At 37.8% G+C, this 24,680-nt stretch overlaps 1 protein-coding gene across 12 annotated transcripts in view; it reads right to left on the reverse strand.

Annotated features, from left to right (window-relative positions):
* Window positions 1-1,168: 1,168 nt before the first annotated feature.
* LOC115447134 (tensin) overlaps window positions 1,169-24,680 on the reverse strand; it is an 88,747-nt gene continuing 65,235 nt past the window's right edge. For all 12 annotated transcript variants that reach the window (XM_030174072.1, XM_030174073.2, XM_030174074.2 and 9 more), the window contains 17 exons: window positions 23,846-24,010; window positions 22,419-22,606; window positions 21,606-21,755; window positions 20,571-20,749; window positions 19,932-20,138; window positions 19,499-19,678; window positions 11,188-11,800; window positions 7,792-8,085; window positions 6,999-7,124; window positions 6,490-6,616; window positions 6,030-6,214; window positions 4,530-4,747; window positions 4,149-4,404; window positions 3,834-3,990; window positions 3,380-3,552; window positions 2,561-2,675; window positions 1,169-1,908 (listed from right to left, as the gene is read on the reverse strand). In XM_030174072.1, coding sequence (XP_030029932.1) covers window positions 1,870-1,908; window positions 2,561-2,675; window positions 3,380-3,552; window positions 3,834-3,990; window positions 4,149-4,404; window positions 4,530-4,747; window positions 6,030-6,214; window positions 6,490-6,616; window positions 6,999-7,124; window positions 7,792-8,085; window positions 11,188-11,800; window positions 19,499-19,678; window positions 19,932-20,138; window positions 20,571-20,749; window positions 21,606-21,755; window positions 22,419-22,606; window positions 23,846-24,010 — 3,372 coding nt within the window. In that variant the 3' untranslated portion in view covers window positions 1,169-1,869. The remainder of the gene's footprint in view (window positions 1,909-2,560; window positions 2,676-3,379; window positions 3,553-3,833; window positions 3,991-4,148; window positions 4,405-4,529; window positions 4,748-6,029; window positions 6,215-6,489; window positions 6,617-6,998; window positions 7,125-7,791; window positions 8,086-11,187; window positions 11,801-19,498; window positions 19,679-19,931; window positions 20,139-20,570; window positions 20,750-21,605; window positions 21,756-22,418; window positions 22,607-23,845; window positions 24,011-24,680) is intronic.

The following is a 24,680-nucleotide window of genomic DNA, read 5'->3' on the forward strand; positions in this document are numbered from 1 at the left end:
CCCCCTAAAACAGCCTATATACTAACTCCACCCCCTACGCTACGCCACTGGTATACCAAATGGTCGTAAGAGATTGCAGAATGGCCCCAAGCAACCTTTTGATAACTTCAGAAATAGGGTACTTATATTAATAGTTTTGTAAACTCTATAACCATACTACTTTTTATTTATTCAGATTATTAAAACTTGGATTTTAAGAGCAGTTAATATTTTTCTAGATATCTTAAAAATATGTAGTAACGGATAATATAATTATTTTTGTACCATTAAATATCGTGTTGCATTTCTATTAAACTTACCATGAGGTTTCATAAAAAAAACTTTTGAAACCATTTTTAAGTTTTGCTCAATATTTTTGATTACCGTTGTTGTTATCTAACGAATACGTCATAGGTCTAGATGCGAGCCTTTTGACTATAATAAATGATTGTTTTTAATAATTAGGGGGAGCATAGACGCTGTCAACTCGTTGTCGAGAATTACTTCTTTGAACCAACTGTGTAGTGTAGTGTTTCTCATTGTAGGGTTTTTAACAATAAATTGACAACGTTAGTGCATCGCCTTGTAAATACTTACATACAATAACAATGATTCCAACTTTCTAGGCAACAGCGACCATGCGTGTAGCGACGATTATTGCGATGGCGCTAACAGTCGCGGTTGCTTTATTGATGAGATGTTGTGAGGGAGCCAATTTGCGTGGGTTCATGCCTGAAGAAGACGAGGAACTGAGATCGAACAGGCTGTACCGAGATTACGGCTTGATCCGGAACAGGCCAATAAGGAATGACGACGCTTTCGACGACTACGGGCACTTGCGGTTCGGTCGCTCTTACGACTGACGTCCACGCGCCTCGACCAATCGCCACAAACGTACAAAAGTCTCCAAGAAATTTCTCTAAACTGACCGATCGTCGTGTATTAATGCTTGTAATTATAGTCCATGGTTGGATGCGAAATACGAGGGCTGGCTTGTAAGTATTTCATATCCAATCCAATTAGATAAGTTGGTATGAATAGTATAAGTATGAGCTATATCAATGAATAGTAAATAAATTATTATTGACTTTTTGTTTTGTTTTATTCATAAACACAGCAGTGTTGACTTGGCGCAATTATCTACCATTGTTTTGTGGTTTAGATGAGTAAGAAATGAATAGGCGAGAAATACAAAACACTATAATTTTATTGAACGTAAAATTATAATAAATACATTTTACAACAGCTATTTGTTATAGTAAAATGTTACATGATACATTTTCCTTGAACTGGGAACGCACCGTTTCCGGCTGAGAAGTTTCTAGACCTATTAACCCCTTATGTTATGAACAATTTCTCTATTGATTTGTGAACAGATAACATATCCAGCTAAATATTGCATAACGTTGTACTGTATATTAATTTCGTTGTATTGTTAACACATTAAAAAGTTGCTTAAACATGTTTGACATTAGTTAAATTCCTATTAACTGTTAATTTCACTTTAACATTTACTTTTACACCGAGGGTGGGGTGAAGTTCTACGTCTCTTCTTATCCCTTATTAGGCACAAATAATATCACTACTTGTGTATAACATTAATATGAGACTAGTTAGTTCTTTGCCTAAACTAAACGTTATTTATATATTATGTATTAATTTCGATAACACGATCAACTGTTAATTGTACTTGGTGAAACTAAAGCGTAATGGAAAGTAAATCTTTGAAATGTTTCTAAAACAATTACAAGCACAAGTTAATGTTTAGGTAATATATTTAGACAATAGACGATTATATATTAATATATTACAAGACGCCACGTGGTTCAGTTTCGTGTCATACACATCGTGAGTATTCCCAACATTGCTGTTCGTCGTCGGCGAAACACTTTATATGATGTCCCGTTTCTGCATGTTTCCTAGAAGCGCCTGCAACAAATAAATACTGTTAATACAATATACCTTCCTCTTTATACGTCTGTACAATAAAAAATCCGTCGATGAATAATTACTTAATCACTAATTATTCATCAACGTTATTTATCTAAGGACGGAGCATTGCTGTGATAACAAGTCTGTTTCTTAGCTTCGTTTATCTGACAGCTTGCTGTTTGATCAGCCTTATTTATCTGACAGCTAACTAGTTCAAGTTGTATCTCAATATTAGCCAATCACAACGGCCCTATGTCTACGCATTGCGAAGGCTGCCATGCCATCAGCACTGAGAAACAGACTTGTTATCACAGTAATGCTCCTTTCTTCGATAAAAAAACGTCTATGAATATCCGTTAATAAAATTTTATAATTCTTGTAATATGTTACGAAATATAGAATCGCATAATAATAAATTGTTACTATTTAACCGATTTCAGAAAACTGCTTACTCACTAGGTTTAGAACTACAATAACATACACAATATAATGTATTATGTGGACTGCACTATGTATTATGTATTAGGTGGATTAAGGCCTATTCCCTCTTAGTAGTAGTGGAGGCCCGTGCCCAACAGTGGGACAGTATATAATACAGGGCTAATATAATTTATTATTTACACAATATAAATGACACTGAACGCCGTACCTTGTTGACGAAGTTGACGATGGCGGTGGCGGGCTGCTCGGGCTCGAGCTCCGCGAACACGTGGCACTGGTTGTCGGCGCCCGACGGAGACCGCGCCACGAACGCGAAGATCCGCCTGCGCAGTACACCAAACTCACATTTATTATTCTAACTCGATTTGTTTTTTAATCATCACACTTAAAAACTACAAGTTACGCAATAATAAATAAAATTATAAGAAATTATGGGGTGCCCAAACTAGGCGAGTATCTTGGGAAACCAATTACAGTTAACATAATTTTAAATACAATGACGTTAATTATTTATTTGTATTCGTTTATGAAAGTTAATATATTATTAAGAAACCAAATCTGTAGGAAATAGTGAGAATCATAGAAGAAAATAAAGATTTATTAATTAAACAATTCATAGACATGGGAAGATAGAAAATGCATAGTAATATTACTCTAGTCTAGTTCAATCGAATTTATCGCGTTTGAGTAATGTTTGACAGGTAGTTAAAACCGTGTACTAGTGAAGCTAATGGTTTTAAAAGTGATCATATAAACACACATCGTTCATTAATTCCCGAAGAGGTTGGCAGAGGTGCAACCAAGGCACCCACTTTTGCCTGTATAGTCCGTTGATGTGATAGTGGGTCGTCAATCGCTATATCGGGCGTAAATTCCAGACTCCGGGCTAATATTGAGTAGAAAAACTTAATATCACTTCTTCCAACCTGAGATTCGAACCCAAGACCTCAAAGCGGTGTCGTACCGCGCACGCTATATAATTACTTTACTGAAAAGAAGATATAGGAGTAAAATAGTGTATACTAACTTGTCGGTCTGCGCGCCATTATCGACGTGTGTGTAGCGGCGCTCGTCGGGGTCGATGCCGGCGTGCGACACGGCCGCGGCGGCGTAGTGGCGCCGGAAGAACAGCTTGCGCGCCGCGTCCGTCAGCGTGATGCCGCCGCCGAACACTTTGAAGTGCACCACGTATGCTGGAGCCTTCGTACCATACACATTCATTATTTACATATGTACTAAACTTAAATTACGTATTTTTTTTAATAATAATATTTATTTCCCAAAAAATATTTTTACCTAGTAAGGTTTTGGTCCCCTGACACCCAAACTAGGTTAACCTGTATTTTAATGTCACTAGCATTAATGTTGAAATAAGTATTTCATATCATAGTTTAACTAGCGCCTTTGTTGACAGCAAAAAAAACTTGAATCAGGGAAAAGAAAACAAATAAATTGATTTAAATTTAATATTTGTAATGTACCTTCTTGGCCAGTATGTTGGTGACGGCGCGCTTGACGGCGGCGGGCCCGGTGAGCGCCTCGGTGTTCTCGGCGCCGAGGAACAGCACGTGGCACGCCGCGCCCGTCGCCAGCAGCGCGCGCGCCGCCGCGTGCGTGTTGCTGCCCGCCCATGGGTCTCTACGTAATGCAGTCACTTCTATCAGATAGAATTCTAAACATCATAGTTTAATGTGTTTATTTAAAATATTATTTAGCGCAAGGAAGTAACAACTTACACGTATTGTGTTTACTTAGGTTTGTATCCTTCAGATTAGGTGAATGAGCAATGTACATACCTATCTGGAAGTGTCAGCGGCACGGGCAGCGCGAGCGGCGTGACGGTGTGTTGGTAGACGAGCGCGGAGAGCGAGCTGAACACGGGCTCGTCGGGACAGCCGCGCAAGCGCACGCCGCGGGCCGTCGGCTCGATGAGGAAGTGCCGCACGCCGCCTATACCGCCAGCACGTACTGCCAGCCCGAACGCGCCAGGGAATGAATTGGAGTCGCGCACTATGAACGCCCCTTCTTCAAGCTGTTGGAGAGCTGCCACCGCTGCATACAATAAAAAATTAATAACAGAAGTAGTTGGAAGTGGTATGCTTTCTAACCTTATCCTATACAAATTTGGCTATAACAATTGTATAACATTTATTTTGAAGGTGTTAAATAATCCTCACCGTCATCTCTGGAGATGTTAGGCTTGTACCAGTAGTGGCTGGTGTCGCGCGCGAACCGCACCCTGTCGGGGGCGACGTGGTGCGGCTCGGCGGCGAGCGGCGCCGCGCCCGCCCCCGCGCCCGCGCCCGCGCTCGCGCCCGACACGCTCGACCGCCGCGACCCGCTGCTGCCGTTGTACGTGCGGTACTCGGATTCCGGACTACCCTCGCGCTCTTTTCTAGAATTCAAATTATTTCATATAATATACTGTACTCGTCCTTGTTGTTTATGAATTACGAAAATGTAAACAATGTTATCTTACTTCTTACTATTTACTTCTTATCTTATTTTACTCATATTGTAAAAATTTATAAAACGTTTATTAGAAGTAAACGCAGAAACAACTGCACGGATTTAATTAATTCGCTGGAAAAGCTAATCATGCGAGCGAAGCCGCGAGTAACACCTAGTATTAAATAATTTATAAAGGAAAAGTTTGCATTCCTCTACCACGAATTTTTATATATTTTCTATTTGGAACACTAATTAGCCGCATTCCTGTCTCTACTCTTAAACAACTTAAAAGCGTAAATTTTTCAGTTCCTAATCCCTATATACATTTCAAATGCTTAAGCCGATGAATCAAATTTAATATCTTAGCAATAAAACTGTATGACTTGTGTTTATAAATAGGTGTAGTAATGACGTAGTTTGTTTACATCCCACTGCAAACCGCATGATGCCTCGCTTTGTGGTCAAACATTATCCTCCGTGACTACTCAATAATTATATGTTTACATACAGCCATTCAAATAAAGTAACTCCTTTGAACACTTTGTTGAATGAACAGTTGTTTATAGAGACCAATAAATGTCCTTTTACAAAGAGCGGATAAAGCGACCTTGTCTTATATTTTAGGTATGATTGATTGATGTGCGAAATAAGTTGGCGCGAGGGAAGCCAGGACTTATGTACTGAAGTGTTTGATCGTAAGATACGAAGAAAACATTTTTTATAGTAATACTAGCTTTGCTCGCGGCTTCGCCCGCGTGAAGAAGTTTTCTGGGATAATTTTTTTCCGATTTACTTGATAGGTATCGTTTTATTATCACCAAATTACTCAAAATCATTATAAATTGTAGCATATGTGTTATTCTGATGTATAAACAATATTACTGTAAAGTTTCATCCAAATTCGTTCAGTAGTTTTTTCGTGAAAGAGGAACATATATACAATGATAAATCCATCCTCACAAACTTTGGCATTTATAATATTACTAGGATATGTACGCCATCATAGGTATGCGCATATAAAAATCAAAAGGACATAAACATAGCATAGTAGCTATGGCTGTTTCCTAATATATTCTGAAAAGCATCAATCTTTAAAAAAAAAACCGCTCTATTGTTTGAGATGGCTACCTTGATAGATCTGATTATAATTATTAATCAACATCGAATTCCGCTTACATAACCGACATTGATTAATTAGAAATGAATAAATAAATTATCATAATTACCTGGTAACTGTAGGCGAGCGCGGCGGCCGCGAGCTGAGCGAGGGAGTGGGCGTCGGCGGGTACGGGGTGCGCGGGTGTGTCGGGAACGCAGGCGTGCCCGCGCGGGACTCCGCACGGGACTCCGCACGGGACTCCGCGCGGGACTCCGCACGGGACTCCACGCGGGACCAACTGTCGATCCGGTCCTGGATGATGTCAAATCGATACTTATAGACGTCGTTCATAAACATTATAAAGCTGTTATTCATGGTTGTAAAGATGTAGTTACAAATTTAACATGACTTATAGTGCGAAGGGAATAAAGCGACTATTGCAACAAATAAAATACCTAGTTATATTAGTGTTCAAAACAAGGCTACAATCAAAATGGAGTACAAAAGAGGAATTTATTATGGAATATTAAGGTCGAGTGATGTATTTGTGATAGTTGAAAGTATCAAATGTCCATTATAGTACGCACGATGGTTCCGTTGTTGAGCGGCTCGGCGAGGGACAGCAGACCAGGCGCGGGAGTATTCGTCGGCGTGGTGTTGTTACTCCATTCGCGCATCGTCATCTTTTCATACATGAATTTTCTAGATGAGGTCCTGTGAAACAATAGAAAATAGTAAGTTTATGTATAATATATTCATTGCTTTACTACGAGTATTAGAAAGGATTATATTACTGGCAATTGAACTTCGAGGTATCTTAGAGTTTGTTTTAGAACGATTGCTCTACAGTAGAGTCGCAGATAACTGCGATTATAGGCAATCCCATTTTTCGAAGTAAAATTTACTCAATTATAATGATCAGTGAAAAACTTTGATTAAGTTAGTTTGTTTCTGTTTTTACTCAATCTAAAATAGTGATTACTGATAATATATTTATTATTGGGAAAAACTATAATAATTATAACTACAAACGTTCTACATAGCAAAAGTTAAATTAAGCAATATAAAACGAACAGCAGGTCGGAATGTAACGAACCTGTCCGGAGCCTGTGGACTGATGCTATCATTTCTGAGAGGAGTGCGCGTGTTCACATGCAACGGCACCGTGAAATCTTCGTCGTCATCGGCGAACGCTGTCGTGTCGCTCGTGTACCCGTCCACACTATAACAATTATATTACCTTTTATAAAATACTACCTCGCTACTACTGCCGCGCTGAGGTCTTGGGTTCGATTAGAAGTCGGGTAAATTGATATTGAGTTTCTCTGTTCACTATTGGCTTGTGGCAAAGCGTCCATACGACCCGATTCCTACCGGCTTCCCTTTTAGGTTTATTTAGGTTTGTCAGTTTTTGTCTTCTATTAAATCGGCCGCGATATGTCAACTAACGTATTTTTTTTTTGCCTTGGGTTACTCTGGAAATTATTACCGATTTGGTGATAGGCCCGCCACCTATCACAACATGGAACGGAATACAAATGTTGGAAAATAAGAGCGCTATTGCACCTCCGTTTACCCCTTTGGGGATATAAGGCAAAAGTGTATGCATGTATTTATAAACGAAATTTTGCTTTTACTTAGAGTCGAATGGTTAAGTGTGTCAAGCTGATTTTATTAATTTGAAAGTTGTTACAAAACTTGTGTCTGATCAAAATAGTATCACCCAGTAAAATGTAAATTGTATTAAATCTGATCAGGTTTCTTCGAGCTGATCTTTACACGGGGCCTCATTGTTTCGAAGAACTACTCATGCCAACGGACATATGTACCCTTAGTTGGATATTTGGAGTTCAATATGAAATAATTATAAAACATGTTAAATACGTTACCGATGACTCGCCGATCTTCGCACATGTCGGGAAGTTGCAGTATCCCACTCGAGCGGTAGTCGAGCGACTCTTTCCCTGGCCTCTTTCTTTTCTCTTAATCTCTGTTGTTGTCTTTGCAACCAAGTAAGTCCAGAATTGGCTTCAATGCTTCCTTCGGAGCGTCGCGGCTCCCTCGACCTGGTGGTCTCGTGCCAGCCGAGCGTGCTGTGAGACCGCCATGACTCGGTCTCTTGTATGGCCTTCCTTGCACTGCTCGGAGGCCTCACCGCCCATTCTGTTTCCCCATTCAAACATCTGTGAAAATTATTTACTTTTTTTATTGACAATAAAAATCTAAAGGCTAATAATAATAAAAAAATAGACGAATATTTAGACGTACAGCTGTAAATAATGGTTTATTTTAAATGTTATTAAGAGCTCCAATCACCGGCATTTAGATTGGAATGTGGCATTTAATTTACATATCATTATCACCTGCAATTGGTTGGATAACCTTTTAATGTGGACTGCTAAATAGTTTTCTACCACTTTTTTTCTTTAGACCATGTAAACATAAGCTAGTATCCACACCGAAACACTATTTATTTAAGAATTCAGAACAAGTTGAGCGCTAACAAAGTAGTCTTTATTAGAACCGAACAGTGTTACATGTGTGCTAGGGAGTGCGGTATCGCATCAGTGCGTAGTAGACCGGTCGACAACCGCCGTTTATGGAGTCGTTTATCTCGAAATAGTAACTTGTTTGGGTCATGTTGGCGACGCAATCGCACGCCATCGCTCCAAATCAATCTTAGAATTGCGAACCCACATCGCCATATAACGTTAACCTTAAATTACTCTTTTATAAATTCGTTTTACTGCTTAGTAACACAGTTAAAAACATTTATTATGGATAGTTAGCCGCAATAGCTAGTTTTAAACATTAAATTAACTAGATAATCATTTATTACTGCACGCGTGACTAGTTAACAAAGGATTTCGAAGTTTGTTTTTAAGCCGTTATTACATAAATAATTCCAGCGACACGTTCATTTTATAATAAAGCATTAAGGAGCTATTCATTTACCTGGCGCCGTATAAATAATTCGCGATAGGTAGTCCGTAGTATATAGTAGGTGTCTCGTAAACCACGATTAATGTTGCGGAACATAGTCAGTTGGTACTTCACTCTGCCGGCCTACGCCTATCGCTATTTCAATTAAGGACATCGATACTTCCGTTTCTTAACCCTTTACGTTATTCGTATTTTATAGAAATATATTGAGCAAATGTTTTGTTATCCGCACAAGGCAATGTATTTCTTAATTTATTGACAACTAGAAGGCGAGCATGCGTACAATAAATGCTAATGATGCTGCAGTTCTTAATAATACATTAAAAGCGTACCATTAATGGTGCTCTTACATGTCATGTGCCCGTTACAGAATACAGAGACATATTTTGCAATGAGTGCTTAGATTATAATACATTACAACGGGCTGATTGACAATACAGATACTGATATCGCGTCATTTATCTGTCGATCAAACTTGATATACGCATTAAAATACATTGGAGAGTGATATGGAACATGCTCCACTTTGTGTCGAGAGTGATAATCGATAAACGAGATACATTAAAAACATACTTTATTGTCATGCGTCTGCGTTGAATTTCATGTATGTGGAGCCATTCTGTGGCAATTTGCAAATAAAAATAATCTGCGATTTGCACCGAAGAGCGGCGTGTGCGATGAATTTACGGAATGTAAACAATCGACATAATGACGATAGTTTCATCTGAATCATGGCTTTTAATGTTTGAATAATAATAATAATATTATATTCAGCGGTTAGCTTTCTTCTTTTCAAGCCCCGAGAATGTGGCATTTTAGTATCATGTTATAATGAAAGTTTCTTTTTTTTAATAAATACTAATAAAAAACGGAATACTAATAGTATCTAGATATCGATTGGGATCGGATTTCTTGATAGTAGGTATAATATAGAAGTCGAACAGCAACGAACACCAAAAACAGTCCGAATGTTTTTGTTATGTGCTGGTGTCATTTATTCAATTAAACACCCACTGTATTGTTTGCTCCTACGCCCGAGTTTATTGATTAATACGAGCAAGAGGACAACTGTGAGTATCAACGCTGATATAATTGAGATAAGCCAGCAATAGCCATCCGAACTGTAGGCAAAACTTACGAATATGACAAATATTTCCGACTACACGACACTGCAGAAACTAAATATTGCGCTTCTTAATTATATTTAAGTGGTTTAAACAGCCATTGGCTATAAAACAACTGTTAAATCTAAATTATAGTACATCTTAGACATTGATCATTATAAATTGATCTAAATTATATTATGAAGCGTATTTAATAGAAATAGATGGGTATTTGTTCAATGAATGGCCATAAACGTCTATTTTTAGCGTCGTATTCATCAGTCGGATGATTGCTATGTCTATATAAGTGAAGAGGCTGGAGGTAAAGGTATCGTCCACGAATGCCGATGTTTTATGATTCTTTTCATTCACAGCGAACTGGGTCATGAGGAACGAGACCAAATAAATTGGTAGAGCCGCTCTGTTTGTTTACTGCGATGACTCTTCCCAGATCGTTTATTACAGAGCGTCTCATTGGTTTGATGCTGTCCAGTTACAAATTCTTTTGATATAAATATACTATAATTTCATGTTTGCAAATTTATTCACCGCAATTTACGAGAAACAATGAGTATATTTTCGGAATAATGTTATGAACATTTCTCTTCGCCGAAAGTGCAAATTACGTTTTGATAAAACTACTAAGAACATTTTGTTTGTAGATGTGTAAACAAGTGCGAGGTGTGGGTGGCTCGAGGTCTCCACGCCTACAATACAGGAACATAATATGCACATCTACCACCAGATCCCTTCGTTTCAATTACTATAGTTTATTTTTCTCATTTATAGCCGAATGAACACATTAACAAGGGCATTTCATGCACCGTTAAGGTGAAATAATCTTTTATCACCCAAGATTTACAGATTACCCAGGTAGAACAACCCAAAAAAGGAAATATAAAAATGAAGTTGAAATTTAGTTAAGCCTAAAAAGGTTCGCATACCTAACAGAAGTAATGCTGTTGCTTAAAGTTTATTTCGCGGTTATTTTTGAGTAGAGAATGTAGCATGTTTCATCATAATATTATGTTATCTCCTAATTTACCTTTTAAGGGCCTGCAGCACAATTCTGATCTTAGTAATGTTAGGTCATGCACTAGTTATGAGAATATTGTATTTTGTTTATGGTTTAATAATAAAAAAACTCTCATTAAATCTATTTTACCAATATTAATATTCTACATTACTGCGTACAGACTGCAAGAATGCTATATTCTATATTATTACCAAAACTCTCACCTTCCATTACGAACGGGTGACGTAGCCGGTGGTAGTGTAGTGGTGGTGGTGGTAGATGTGACATCCTCGTGCGCGAAGTTGCGGGGGGTGCGAGGTGAGAGGGTGCGCGGCGAGGGCTTGGGGGTGACGGTGCGCTCGTCGTCATCATCCTCGATGGGCTGGTAGGAGCGGTCGCCGAGGGCGCGCCGCACCAGCTCGGGGCTGGCGAGGCGGTTGGAGGCGCGCAACATGCCGGGGCGCAGGCCGGGCGCGCCGTACGTGAAAGGAGTGGAGTCAGCGCGCGCGTGATACGGGATGTCAGTCCCTCGGTCGGCGAGCGACTGCGGCTGCGGCGTGGTCGGCGCCGGCGGCGGGTCGGGCAGCGCGCTCACCGTGCGCAACATGTCGCCCAACAGCGTGTCCAGCTCGTCGGGCGGACTGGGGGCGGCGCGCCGGCCCGCCGACGATATGCCCGAGTCCATGGATGCGCTCAGAGGCGACGCGGGCTCACCGCCGCTCGCTCGCACTACTGTCGCGTAAATCGAGCCGTCTAAGGGGCCAAACGTATGAGTACCTTCTGCACTCTCTCCGGCCTCGCCGCCTGATCCAGAGCCAGCGCTCCCGTTGTTTTCACCTATTAACAAGATGACGTGATTGTTAACACTCCACTTTGTATACGTAACATGTACCACTAGACTAAGGTGACCTGCTTTAATTCGTGGTGATATAATTACTTACATCTAGCATTAAATTAAATTCGATCCGCTCTAATAAGCTTATCAAATCTCATCGTAATGAACCATGACGTTCATAGTTCCATACAAGTCTTTGTATCTTAAAAATCTTTTGTAATTAATATACGTTAGACATATAAATATTGCAGAGATTTTGTCAATTATAATCACTATAACTATGTACAGATCACATGTATAAGTGCTTACTAAGGTCTACTTACTGAATAAATTATTGATTTGATTTGACTATTAAACTACTTCTATTTTGGTATTTTTTCTATTTACATAGAATATTATGCAATATTTTTTAAACATGTTGCTTTCTTAATACAACTTTGTTAAATATTCAATTATTATAAAACCTAAGAAGAACTCGAATATCAGAAACTCCTAGGTAGAATTAACTTAGCGTATTTCAAAACATAGTACAAGATCGACAAAATTAAGTGAAAGCTCTAAATCTACGTGTTAGAGAACAAAGTTGTTTGGATGATAAACTTTGTCTTTCCGCACTGAAATCGATAAAAACTAAGGAAATAGGATATTAATTAACTGTACATCGTATGCAGGTGCTCGGTGCAGTTACTAGATACGTGACAGTGGCTCGACCACATCCTTTTAAGGATTACGTTACTCTGCTAGCGGGATTATCAAGTTATTTCAGATTATATACGGATCTGCGACTATTTTGAGCAACCACTAGAAAGTAAGCTTTAGTTTAACGGTAGATAATATTTATATGTCTTATAAAGTATTTTGTATTTATAAAACCGTTATGACATTAATACATTGAGATGAATAATTCAGCTCTTACTACGAGTGCATGAAGGAATGTATGTCCATAAGTTGTTGAAATGGAAACAACAAGGAATGATATAACGTATGACGAATATTTCAAAGAAAGCAAAATATATTACTTCATTCCTATAAATACATATTATATTAAAAAATAAGGAAAATATACTGTGTAATAAACATTCTAAAAGAGACATAAAAGCCTTTCAAATGTAAATATGTTTGTGCAAATGTTTTAGGATATTATTACACTTATTTATGTTATTTGACAAAATATGATAAGGTTTCCCAAAAAAACTTACTTATATGAGTACGGTTGTATAGCGTTATTAGCTGCAGTGAATTTAGTATCTATATTATTGTTGGACCTTGTATAAGATTTTCATTGGTAAAGAGGGCGTAATGTGTTCAATTTACGATGTCGTAACGGAAATTACATTATAAACATTAATTTTCAAAATAACGTAACCTGATGTGTTCATCCTAATGTTATTCACAATGAGGTAATACAATATTTGCCACGTAAAATATGACTAAACCTAAATATTTATATTGTCATTGTCTCACTTGCAGACTGTTAAAATTATAATAAACCGTCGAAACAGAAAATAAAATACATCTCTACATTTATTTACGAGACAAAAGTACTCCTGTACGCAATTCGTAATGATTACAAAATATCTCCCAATTTTATTGAACCCTAAAAGGTTTGAATGACATTAAATTACTATTCAACTTGCCTCACAGATAGATTTCGAAACTGAACCAAATGTAAAGTTGTCAATAACGCAATTAGAGTAAAGATATTAACGTCGGTAGAGCTGGTAACCATCGTAGTATGTTAATGAAGATGAGGTTATTTCTGTGATGTCAACGAAAATAACGCGTTCGGATCAAGCGGGGCGCCGTGCGTTGCGTTGGCGCCGGGTACTGTTACGACATGCATCGGCGCGGGCGCACGCCGCAGGAAGAGGATATGCGCCCTGACGTCGCCGCCCGGGCAACCCGCCTGCCGCCAGCCCTGCCCCATGGTATCACGTTATTCCAATAGATCTTAAGAGACATAATTATTTTTTGTTAATTCGCTTTATTAAAACACGTTTGACTTACGAATGAACCAAATTGGTCGAATATTAAGTTTATTCAGACAGTAATTTCATTGTATGTACAACATTTAACGCGTTATTTTTGATTGAGTTAAACCAGCGGTAGTATAAGGCGGTCGGGAACACACTACAGGTTTTTTAGAATGTAATGGTTAATGCTAAATTAGTGATTATGGCGATAACCGTGGAAAGGGCCACATTAAAGCGCCGACACAGGCTCTCTGTTCGTTAATTAAAGAAGATGACAGCGATCGTAACATTGATTTCGCCTTATATACGACTCTACATCACATTGCCGCTACTATACAGAATGGGAATTTCATTGGTTTGCATTGAGTACAACATTCAAAAATATGTCGGTGTTAGTGAGTAGCGCGGCAACAAAGTGAGTCTGTAATCTGTCCGGTTGTGAAGGTGAGTGTGTGGTGCGCCGCCGCGCCACCGGCCCGCGCCGCTGGCCCGCGCGCCGCATGATGTCATCGGGCGAGCTCCACCTTGTGTTTCGCAGAAACTCTAAGCTCCAGATTATTATTCAACACTACTCGTTTGGCTATCGTTCGTTATATTAAATTTTCTGCGATGCGCAACCAGTTTGCTTCTTTTACCTTTTTTACGAGAATATCGCTTTTGTTTTTGTTATTAACGTATTATATTACATGCATATTGGCGTACAAAAATGTATGAAAGATATTCGGTATAAATAGTTGTAGCGTTGCAAGTTTACTAGTAAAATGAAGTTTACCTCAGATGCGAGAAATATGCTGTTATAATATGATCACAGAACACAAACACACGTCCGATGTGAGTATAAGCGAAGTATTGACTGCCTATCAAAATTAAAACTTAAGCTCGATAAAATAATGCTGAATAAAATGTTACATTATTGCTTGAGATTTCAAGGCTCTTACCAGGAAGAGGAACAAGTGCATGAGCCACAAATAGCTCGAGACATCTGGATCAATAAAGTAACTTAATAATTACATTGGTACTTAGACATTCTTGTACACATAACGTTCTTTCAAATTATACAGCACTCAAACGTGACTTGGATCCTTCGCTTCTTATTATTACTACGTTATATAGAAACGTACTGCATTGTATTTGTGCATAAACATGTATGAGGCTTAGCCAGTCACAAATTGATAATTTATATCGAGTTCGCAGGAACCGTGTCATGTAATTTATTTTACACAGCTCGCACTGACGTCATGGTAAACATAGCCTTGCGTGAGAAACTACAAATTCATTAGACATGGGACTTGACGGACGCGGCAGAGTATGACACGACGTACACCTAGCCTTTTTATTAGTAAATTGTTTATCAGTTATCCTATGACTGTGGAGCGTGGTTCGTAATATAAAATCGATACAGCAAGGCCGACCTTGGCATTGATTACGATCCATTAGGATTCAATATTATTTACGGCTTCCCGTAAAGGTTCATAAATGTTGGAAAATGCCAATATTAAGCTTGAGAATTGCCATTACAATCATAAAACAGTGTTGGCCTTCGTTAAACTTATCGGTTGAGAGTTGGGACGTAGGTTCATCGTTTTTGAACTGAATCGGTTTTCTTGCGAACATTTTTGTTAGACTACCATTTGTAATAAAAACATGACGTGACCTAAATAGTTTGCTGTTATGATTGATTACTTTAACCCAATTGGTTAAATTTCATCGATTTATTTTGTTATGCTTTATCGTAACCGACTCTGATTAATAGAATGCTGTAACATTAACTCAAACGGAATAATATTTTAAAATGCGCTGAATTAAAATTATATAAATTAAAAAAAGAACAAATCTTACGACTTCAGAAAGGTCGTAGGTTAAATATATCTTTGTATTTACAAACAGATAAAATTGTACAAGTTTTAATGTCGTTTGATGAACATTTAATGTAAACACGGCGTATCGTATCGTGGATGCGTGGGTCACTGCTCTCATTTCGTTCCTATGAAGCCAAATTGTAGTGTGACGAATGGACGCTGTAAGGGCGCCGTCATTGACCACTGCAGTCCGTACATCACCGATTCACCACGCCCCTCAATTAACACTCGCTCCACATTAATGGAATCTGTGTCCACGCTAATGCAAGCTATTGTGCACTCGTCCACCAGTTTATTGTCAACTATTTCTTTTGGACCACACATTACGGAACAAGTGCGACTTAAAACAGCACGAAAAACTTTCGTAATGAAAGTAAATAGTAACGTAAGTTCGATTGGCCTACATAATGTAAGAAAGTGTTAGTAATGTATATTAATGAACTAGTTGGTAATAGGTCAACTAAATTTAAACGATGTTTAAAAGCTAATGTTCGTAATCTCGACGTACTGAGAATTTCGGTCACAAATCCATATGAACGCATCATTGTAAGCTTTGAACTGGTTAACCCAGTTCAAAGCTTACAATGATGATAAATGATACTCATAATGTATCTAATTCACTTATTATAACAGTCGAGTTAGTAGTAAATAGTAATGAAAATTGGATAGTTATAAGTTTATAGATATTAAAATAAAACTCTAAGATAATTGAGATAAAGTTAACGATGTATTGTGTCGTACTAAATGCATGTACAGGGGACGCGTGCCAAATCAACGGTCACGCAATTATTCTTCCAAGCTGAAGTGAAACAATTACAAACTTTCACAAAGCCGTAAACTCACCTCACGTCCAATTTTATTGTTCGAACTCGATATCCAATAAAACGCACTTTTATTTTAACTTTTTACCGGATGTAAACACGATCTATACAATTAAGATTGTATGTGATGGAATTTGGATTGTGAGGGGACACGTGTGCCAGGCCGGCTGGCGGCGGCGCGAGATCAGTGTGACTGGGCGGGCGGCGTCCGCAGTCGCTCGGGCGGCCGCGGCGTGTCACTAAAATAGCCTCGCACCTGCACCGCCACAAACCGAGACCTCTCCTCTTTTAACTGATATTTGGTCGTTTTGTCAACACTAATGACACATTTAACGTATTTACGAGAGATTTTTTTTAGTTTCTAGGTACAGTTATTAATCTAATTTAATTATTGAGATATTCATGTTTCATTTCACTCATTATAAAATCGTCGATTTCATTTCATTGTTATTATAAACCTACAGAAAACATATTTAGTTAAAACATTCGCGTTTCAATCTTATTCGCAATTAACATTTTATATGCTTTATCTAGATCAATTTAATAATGTTTTTCCCGTGCACAAAATAACAGGAAAGATAATAATAAAGAGCGCATTAGCCTTGACATATGAATCAAAATCTGACCAATGCCGAAATAGATAAAACAAATGTCTCGCTTTGTAAATATGTTTAATATGGCCACAGGATGTTCTAAATGCAGTTTAGTTCTTACCCTTCCTGTTGAGAGGCAGTTATGCAAGTTTGTAGCTGAACACAAATAGTTTGATGGTCACATTGCGAGTAATGTTTCGCGGATGTTCATTTATGTTGGTCACTTGTAGCGAGTAAAGCAAACGTGTCGCGAGTTTTAATTAAAATCTTAAAGGATGTTACTGGAGAAAACATATTGTTGTAGGTCAAGTAGCGTATTTCTCACGAGTTTTTGTTATTCTTTATAATCAGAGACATCGTCTGGCAGTCCCTTTCATGATTGATGACATTTTCGTTTCGGTCTGGATGCTTTTATTTTGGCATCTTTTCTTCTAATTTATTTTTATGGAGGTTTATTTCTTCTTCATTAGATTTATTTATCCTAATAGTGATCTGCTTCGCTGAGCGGTTTCTAGAACTCCTGCATTTCAGATAAACTTACGCCATAGTATCCTAAACATTCTTCGCAATTATAGATTTAGATATATACAGTATTTATGTTTTTATTAATATTTTGGGAAACAAATAACAATATGTACCATAAAACAAATTAACATTAAATATAACAAAACAATCAGTAACAGATGTCACAACTTAACAAACTTTACCACGGAACGTAACAATACGAGAATTGATGTAACGTTCTTTATACCAATAATATAATAATTTAAAAAATCGCCAAATCATGTACACGACACTGCAGTGTTTGGTTATGTTGTTACGGCTGCAGCGTCTGTTTGACGTTAGCTATTCTAGAAAGTACTTCGTGAATACCCGCCAGATGGTACGTATAAGGCGAAAATGATTTTCAATATATATGTTCGTATTAAATTAGATTTCTGGTGCCCTTATGCGATGTTCCTTTGAGTTTATAACATGTGATCATATACAGTTATTTGCTCAACACCTTGTTAATATGATGAAGTGATTGGCATCCATTAAGATAGGGAGATAGATAAACACTATATTATGGTAACTACGATGGTTTCAGTCTCTCTACTAAGGCGACGCTGCGCTTGGCCTAGTTAAATCGTACAATTCTGAAGGCAGTAGTCAATTTATCATGCGGAAATAATAAATAATAAATAAAAATATGGTAAGACATTAAAATAGTGTAAATTCTTTATTATATTATGAAATTTGGTATCCTCATTAATGGAGCGCTTAAAACAATTTCTGTTTAAGGTTATAGCTTAAGGTCCATTTTTCATGCATTTTGTTTCACCTTTAATCTGGGTAACTAAACAAGTATTGGCAAGTAAAGAATTTAAATTCACGTCTAGTTAGTGATTAGTTCTCGCAGTTGAAAGAAAAACGTAAAAATAATTAATATGCATGGATATTTCGGCCTTTTAAATTTCGTCATATTAAATTTTAAAGGCCGAAATATCCATGCATATTAATTATTTATACGTTTTTCTTTCAACTGCGAGAACTAATCACTAACTAGACGTGAATTTAAATTCTTTACTTGCCAATACTTGTTTAGTTACCCAGATTAAAGGTGAAACAAAATGTATAAAAATGGACCTTAAGCTATAACCTTAAAACAACGCCTTAGTGCATGCTCCGTGTTCTACGCATTATAATAGAAAGCAATTATGGCGTAATAAAATCTGTTAATTTTTAAAATTGATACTTGTAGAGATAGGCGGGGGTGCAACTGGTACATTTATAGTTCACGTAATCTTATTTCCGTCGCATATTCTGTGCCAAGGCGAACATAATGTCTCCACCACTAACATCAATTCCATAATCCATCCTGTGCTACTCACGTGTGGGTCTCGAATCGATGAAGCCATATAAAATGTTCGCTGACCTGCTATTCAATTTAAGACATCCCGGGTGCCTTCACAAAGTAAGACTAATAACTAGCCTTAATTCAATAAGCTTATAAAATTATAATGTGATAAGAGGAGAAAAATAAAGTGTAAAGAATGCAATAATGATGTATTGGATGTGTTCGGATGCCGATTTGTCTTGTGAATTGTGGAGGATTTATGTGTGATAACCTAATCCAAATCTTTTACAGCCGTTTTTAATCATCAATCGTAACCTCATTTTTCAATCCGAATTCAAGAACGAACCAATCAAAATAAGTCATTTGTAAGCATGTCAAAAATACTTTGTTCTGATTGGTCTATTTTCGCAATAAATTGAAAAATGCGATTGGGATCGTTTATTGAAATAATGGTTATTCACGATCCTTTATAAATTCATCATGTCATAACGCATAATGATGACAATCTAAAGATAAGCAAAAACGTGAGCTGTAATCGATGACAATGAAAGAAGAATATTTGAAGAATCATTGAAAAATATTGTAAGTGCTGCAATTGCTAATATAGTTCATACCTGGGTCATCGTCAGTGAGTGTGGACAGCGGCCGCAGGTGCTCGAGCGAGTCGGCTCGCGCGAGTCCGTCGGGCGCGGCGCGGAGGGGCGCCGCCGGGGTGGGGGCGGGCGCCGCGCCGCCGCCGCCCTCGCCGCGCGCGAACACCAGCTCCACCGCGCCGTCGCTCGGGAACGATGGGTCTGGGAACAAATGCAAGATGAGTATCATGGTTCTAATCACTTAAAATTATTAACCGCTGTGCACGATTAAAAAATAGATCGAACACGATTAGTACTTAAATACCTGTCGAAGTCAACAATAATCTTCGTCATCCAAAAATGTAATATAAAGTTCCTGATAATAGGTACATTATTACAGAATTAAATCAATCCCATGACAAATACTTCAACAAATAATATTTTAGTAATAAAAAATAATATAATGAATAATTACCATGTGCGGCATGGTCGAGCTGCTGCTTGGTGAAGGAGAGCGTGTGGTCGGCGACGGCGCAGGTGTGGAACTGGCACGCGAACACTAGATGTCGCTGCGTGGCGGTGTGGTGCGCGGGCCGGCGGTACGCGCGCACGAGCACGTCGCCGCGGAGCGCCAGTCTGCCGACGCCCACCGTCCAGCCGCCTCCGTTCACCACGTATAAACCTGGGGGAAATTGTTGTGATTCTATAAATATATAGTCTATAAATATATTTATTTGGATTTTTATATAGACTAACTGTAATTATTTAATGGCGGTCTATATTGGGCAGGGGACTGCCAAAGGCAATGATGATTTATTAATATTATTCTAATCTTCAGTGTTAGTAGTGGAAGGGAAGTGGAAGTTATTTTGATGAATTTCTCTAATTTAAAGATAGCCGAAGGGCCAATAGAGGCCATTATTTTTGAATCTCTATCTTTCTCAGTAAAATTGCTAAGTATTCCTATTTCGGTCATTTAGAAGTTTATGACTGTTTCTGGATGAACTTTCTACCAAGTAATACGGTTCGTTCCTAGCCTCTGTTTAAAATAAAATAATGGCAGTGGGTAATTTTTCGTTTTTTGTGATATGCATGAAACATCCCAAAGTCCCACCTGACGTGTACACGCAGACGAAGTTCTCATAGATCTTGAGGAAGGCGACGGTGGGCGAGCCGTGTGCTGTCGACGGCGCGTGGGCGAGAGACCCCGCCACACTGACGTGCGTCAACTGCAACGGAGCTGCGTTCACGCGGATCTGACCCGCGAGCAAACCCGCGAACGTGTCTATGTATCTGAGGACAATGATACAAGATTATCATGGATAATTACTATAAGATTTTCCCTGCTTCTTCCCTTACACCTCCCTATTATAACATTCTATAAGCCTTAATAACTTCAGTAGTCATTCAAAATCAGTAACTTACTTAAAATATTCGAATAAATATTTAATTAATGTGTCGAATTGGAATGAGCAATAATCGATTTTAGTTTTATATTTTTTTTATGAAATGTAACTAATGTTGCAGTATTAGTTACATATACTCATAGCAACTTTCGCTAATATTTATTTTACTGATCCTACTGCCGCAAAACGTAAAATAAGTTCTTTTCTATTTCTAATTAACCAATAAAAAAATCGATAACATCATTAAAACAGCCCATGCATAATTTACCGATATTAATTAGGTATTTAAAATTCATGTAAAGTACTAATTAATATCATAACTTTCTACATTAAGGCAGATGAGTTTCCACATTAATAATTCAAGCTCGATTGGCCAAACTCTAATATAAAAGTAGGTCATGGTCGTACCGCTAGATGGTGCTAATTAAGCGTTCATGTACAATGTTTCCAAATCAGTTTGGCACTTATTATCTACAAATACCCGTTCTTCGAGTGATGAATAACATGTAAGTAAATAAAAAATATATACGGATACTATAGTGTACAGTTTTAATTGGCTTTTATCACGATTATAATTTTAAAATTTACATATTATTATGTATATTGGCTGTTTTCTATAATCAATAAAAAAAAACGTAATTAGACGTAATATCGTTGTACCGATAGTAGGTATTACAAGTGATCGAACACAAAATCGATTACGTGCACTAATGCTAAACTAGGCTATATCGATTATAAATTACCGTTTATTAGAAGGCAGTTGGAATATCGGGACCCTATCGTCTAAGTATCTCCGCATCGCATATCTATCGAGCGCGTGTTCCGGCGCGCCACATATCGCCGAGTAGTGCATGTAGGCAGCGACCAATACTCCCAAACGTTCTCTGTTGCCCCTGCGAACAAAATCATAGCAAATTTTAACATTATCTCGTGTGGAAGTGTGAATGTTAATGTTAGTATGCTACATGAGGATTCATTTAAAAAAATATATATAATATAAATTGTGCTAATAGAGTATAAATATTGTCTTTTAGAACAACTTCCGGCTCGAAGGACCACTAATTTTTTTTTGTACTCTATGTCAATAATTTATCAAATATATCAAACGGATGACGTGATAAATGATTCATCTGTTGCAGAATTGTCCTTACTGACGCATGAACGATACAAAGGGTTATAAATTGCGGTTGTAAAGAATATGACACGAAATAAATTAAAATACACACAGCTGGTATTGTAGTTATTAAATTAGTCGTGTTTTCTTGTTTTGCTATTTTGTTTAAAGGGGTAGTGAGCCATACGATCTAATTGTAACATTTTCACCTAAATCACCCAGTGTAATGCTGGATTATTGGAGTATTAACAATCTGCATTTGATCTTCTTCTATATAATCCCCTTTACGTATAGGTCTTTCGTGCGCAAGGGTTTAGTCGAGTAGATACCACCGCGTGTTTATTCGTCTCACTTACAGCTAGACGAGTCGCTTGCTCGTCTCGTCTTTAACTTATTAAAAATTCCCCCCACTGGTTCAACTCCACAGCATAAACATATTCACCATGCGAGTAAAATGGCAACGTTCTTCGGATGCGCGGACAGCCAGTTCTCGATGTGTTTGCACGCAGCACACAGCCGTTCTAGCGGCGGCGCGAGGTCCCCCGGCCAGCCCAAGCATCGCGCGCGCCCGAATACACTGCGCGCGGTTCTGCTTTCGCCATTAACATCGCCACCGCTTACTTCAAACACCTGGAAATAAAAAGAAAATGAGTGTTTAGTTTTCTTGTCATGTTTATAAGAACCACAGGGTTTCTGAATCGTGTAAAGAGTAACTTAAGGACATGATAATGTAAACTAGTTTGTAAGTATCATCTAAGTTATAATAGTGATTATGTAAATAAAAAGTGATTGTACAAATAATTTAAATAAAAAACATTGTATGTTTAACGCAATGTGTCACGCCGATACATTGTGTCTTGTATAAAGTAACTCTATGTAACGAATTTCGTGCAGAGAGAGAAAACGGCGCGCGGCGCGGCGCGGCGTCGTGTGCCGATTCACTAAGTCATGGTTCCTAAAAATAATGGCTTGTGCCAATGATGCCAGTGATTTTATCTGTCTTTGTAATACTTACCTAGATTACATAAAGATACGATATCTTTTTAACTAACAGATTTCGTCGCTGTACTCGATTATTTATCTTATTTTTACTCCAATACGTTACGCACTGCTGACTTCACAGAAATGCCTCTAAAAACGAATTGTTTCATAAAAGGCGTTCACCTACTTTAAAACACAAAAAAAGTAATTTTCTGTCGTTCTCAGAATTTATTTTGTTTTTGAAATCGCCAAACTGATTGTAACCGCTTTTGTTTAACTAACTACATTGAATAAAAAATATACGAACAAATAAAAACGCTATGTAATTGTGCGCTTGATCTAAATTGCTCTAACAAAGATACTGATCATTGTCTTAAATGGGTATATTGCACTATTGATTAGTGTTATTGATCATACGCACTAAAAATTATACTCAATAACAATTTATAATTATTGGTATAAGTAATTTCACTAGTAAATATCTAGGTTTTCCCATATTATTCTTGTCTTATACGTGCGGAATTGTCCAAAGGCGGATTTCGAACAAATAAGTCTTTTACAGTTCAGAGATATAAAAATTCTAAGTTTAAATAACAAAAATAACGAAAGATATCTATGAAAAAAAATTTGTACATCTTGTATTAGAAAACTATGTCAGGGACTAATTTGCAACAAATTATCTCGGGTCTTATATCTTTACCCTTTATGAAAAATTAGCTTGACCTTAATTTTAAACTTAACTTCTCAACGACAAAATTATTTCTTATGTTTATGCGAATGTTAGACATTAAAATTAAACAATTTTTTGGATTTAATCGCGGTTTTAATTATTGTTTCTTAACGACAATTTTTTTATAGAAGATAATGATAACATTGCTGGACACGTACCATAAAATGATCTCCATGTTTGTTGGTGAGCATGTGCGCGGCCTGTGCTTCGGCGTGGGCGTCGCGGTCTGGCAGGTGTAGCGCCAGCATACGCTCGGCGACATAGCACAGGTCCAGCCTGGAACCGACTCCACCCGGGTAGCTGGCAGACCGGGGACCGCTCGCCTGGAAAAGATTTTTGATAGAGTTTCATAGTGGAATAAATTGTAAAGATTTTGGAATAGGTTTAGCATTTTTTTACAATTAGAAAATAATGGTGTTTTTTAATCATAGATTTTTTATGAAGGTTAATTTATACATAAAAAGTTCTTCCTGTATCTCAGTATTGAAGCCAATTTACGTTACGAAATAGGTGTCGAGATCAAGATAATAGTTCGGTGGGTCTAATACATTGTCAGATGTTGATTACAATTTATAAATCCGTTTGTAGACTAGAGCGAAACAAGCATTCTTATAAATTGAAACAATTTGACCTCCATCAGCGCTGTGGGCATCCCAGGATATGAGTTGCGAACAGGAAACAATCTACTTTTTACAACACTATCTAACAAGCGTTTACCGAGCTATTTTAGGCACCCTTCTAGATTAAGCGGTGATGTGTTACATACACAGCTGGCTTTAAAGACTTGTAAATATTTGTCTAAACTACTTGCGAGAGTATTACTTGTAACGAATATAAACCAAGAAATTTCTTCAACAACTTAATACTCTCGTGTTAAACAAAGCGATAATTATTAACGTACACGTCGCTCAAACAAAATAAAACTCGTATATCACTATGAGAAGTGTGACGCAGTAACGAGTGAAAAGCGCCGATTCGGCTTGCTTTAGTAAG

This window comes from Manduca sexta, chromosome 23 (assembly GCF_014839805.1).
Source record: "Manduca sexta isolate Smith_Timp_Sample1 chromosome 23, JHU_Msex_v1.0, whole genome shotgun sequence".
Lineage (NCBI taxonomy): Eukaryota > Metazoa > Arthropoda > Insecta > Lepidoptera > Sphingidae > Manduca > Manduca sexta.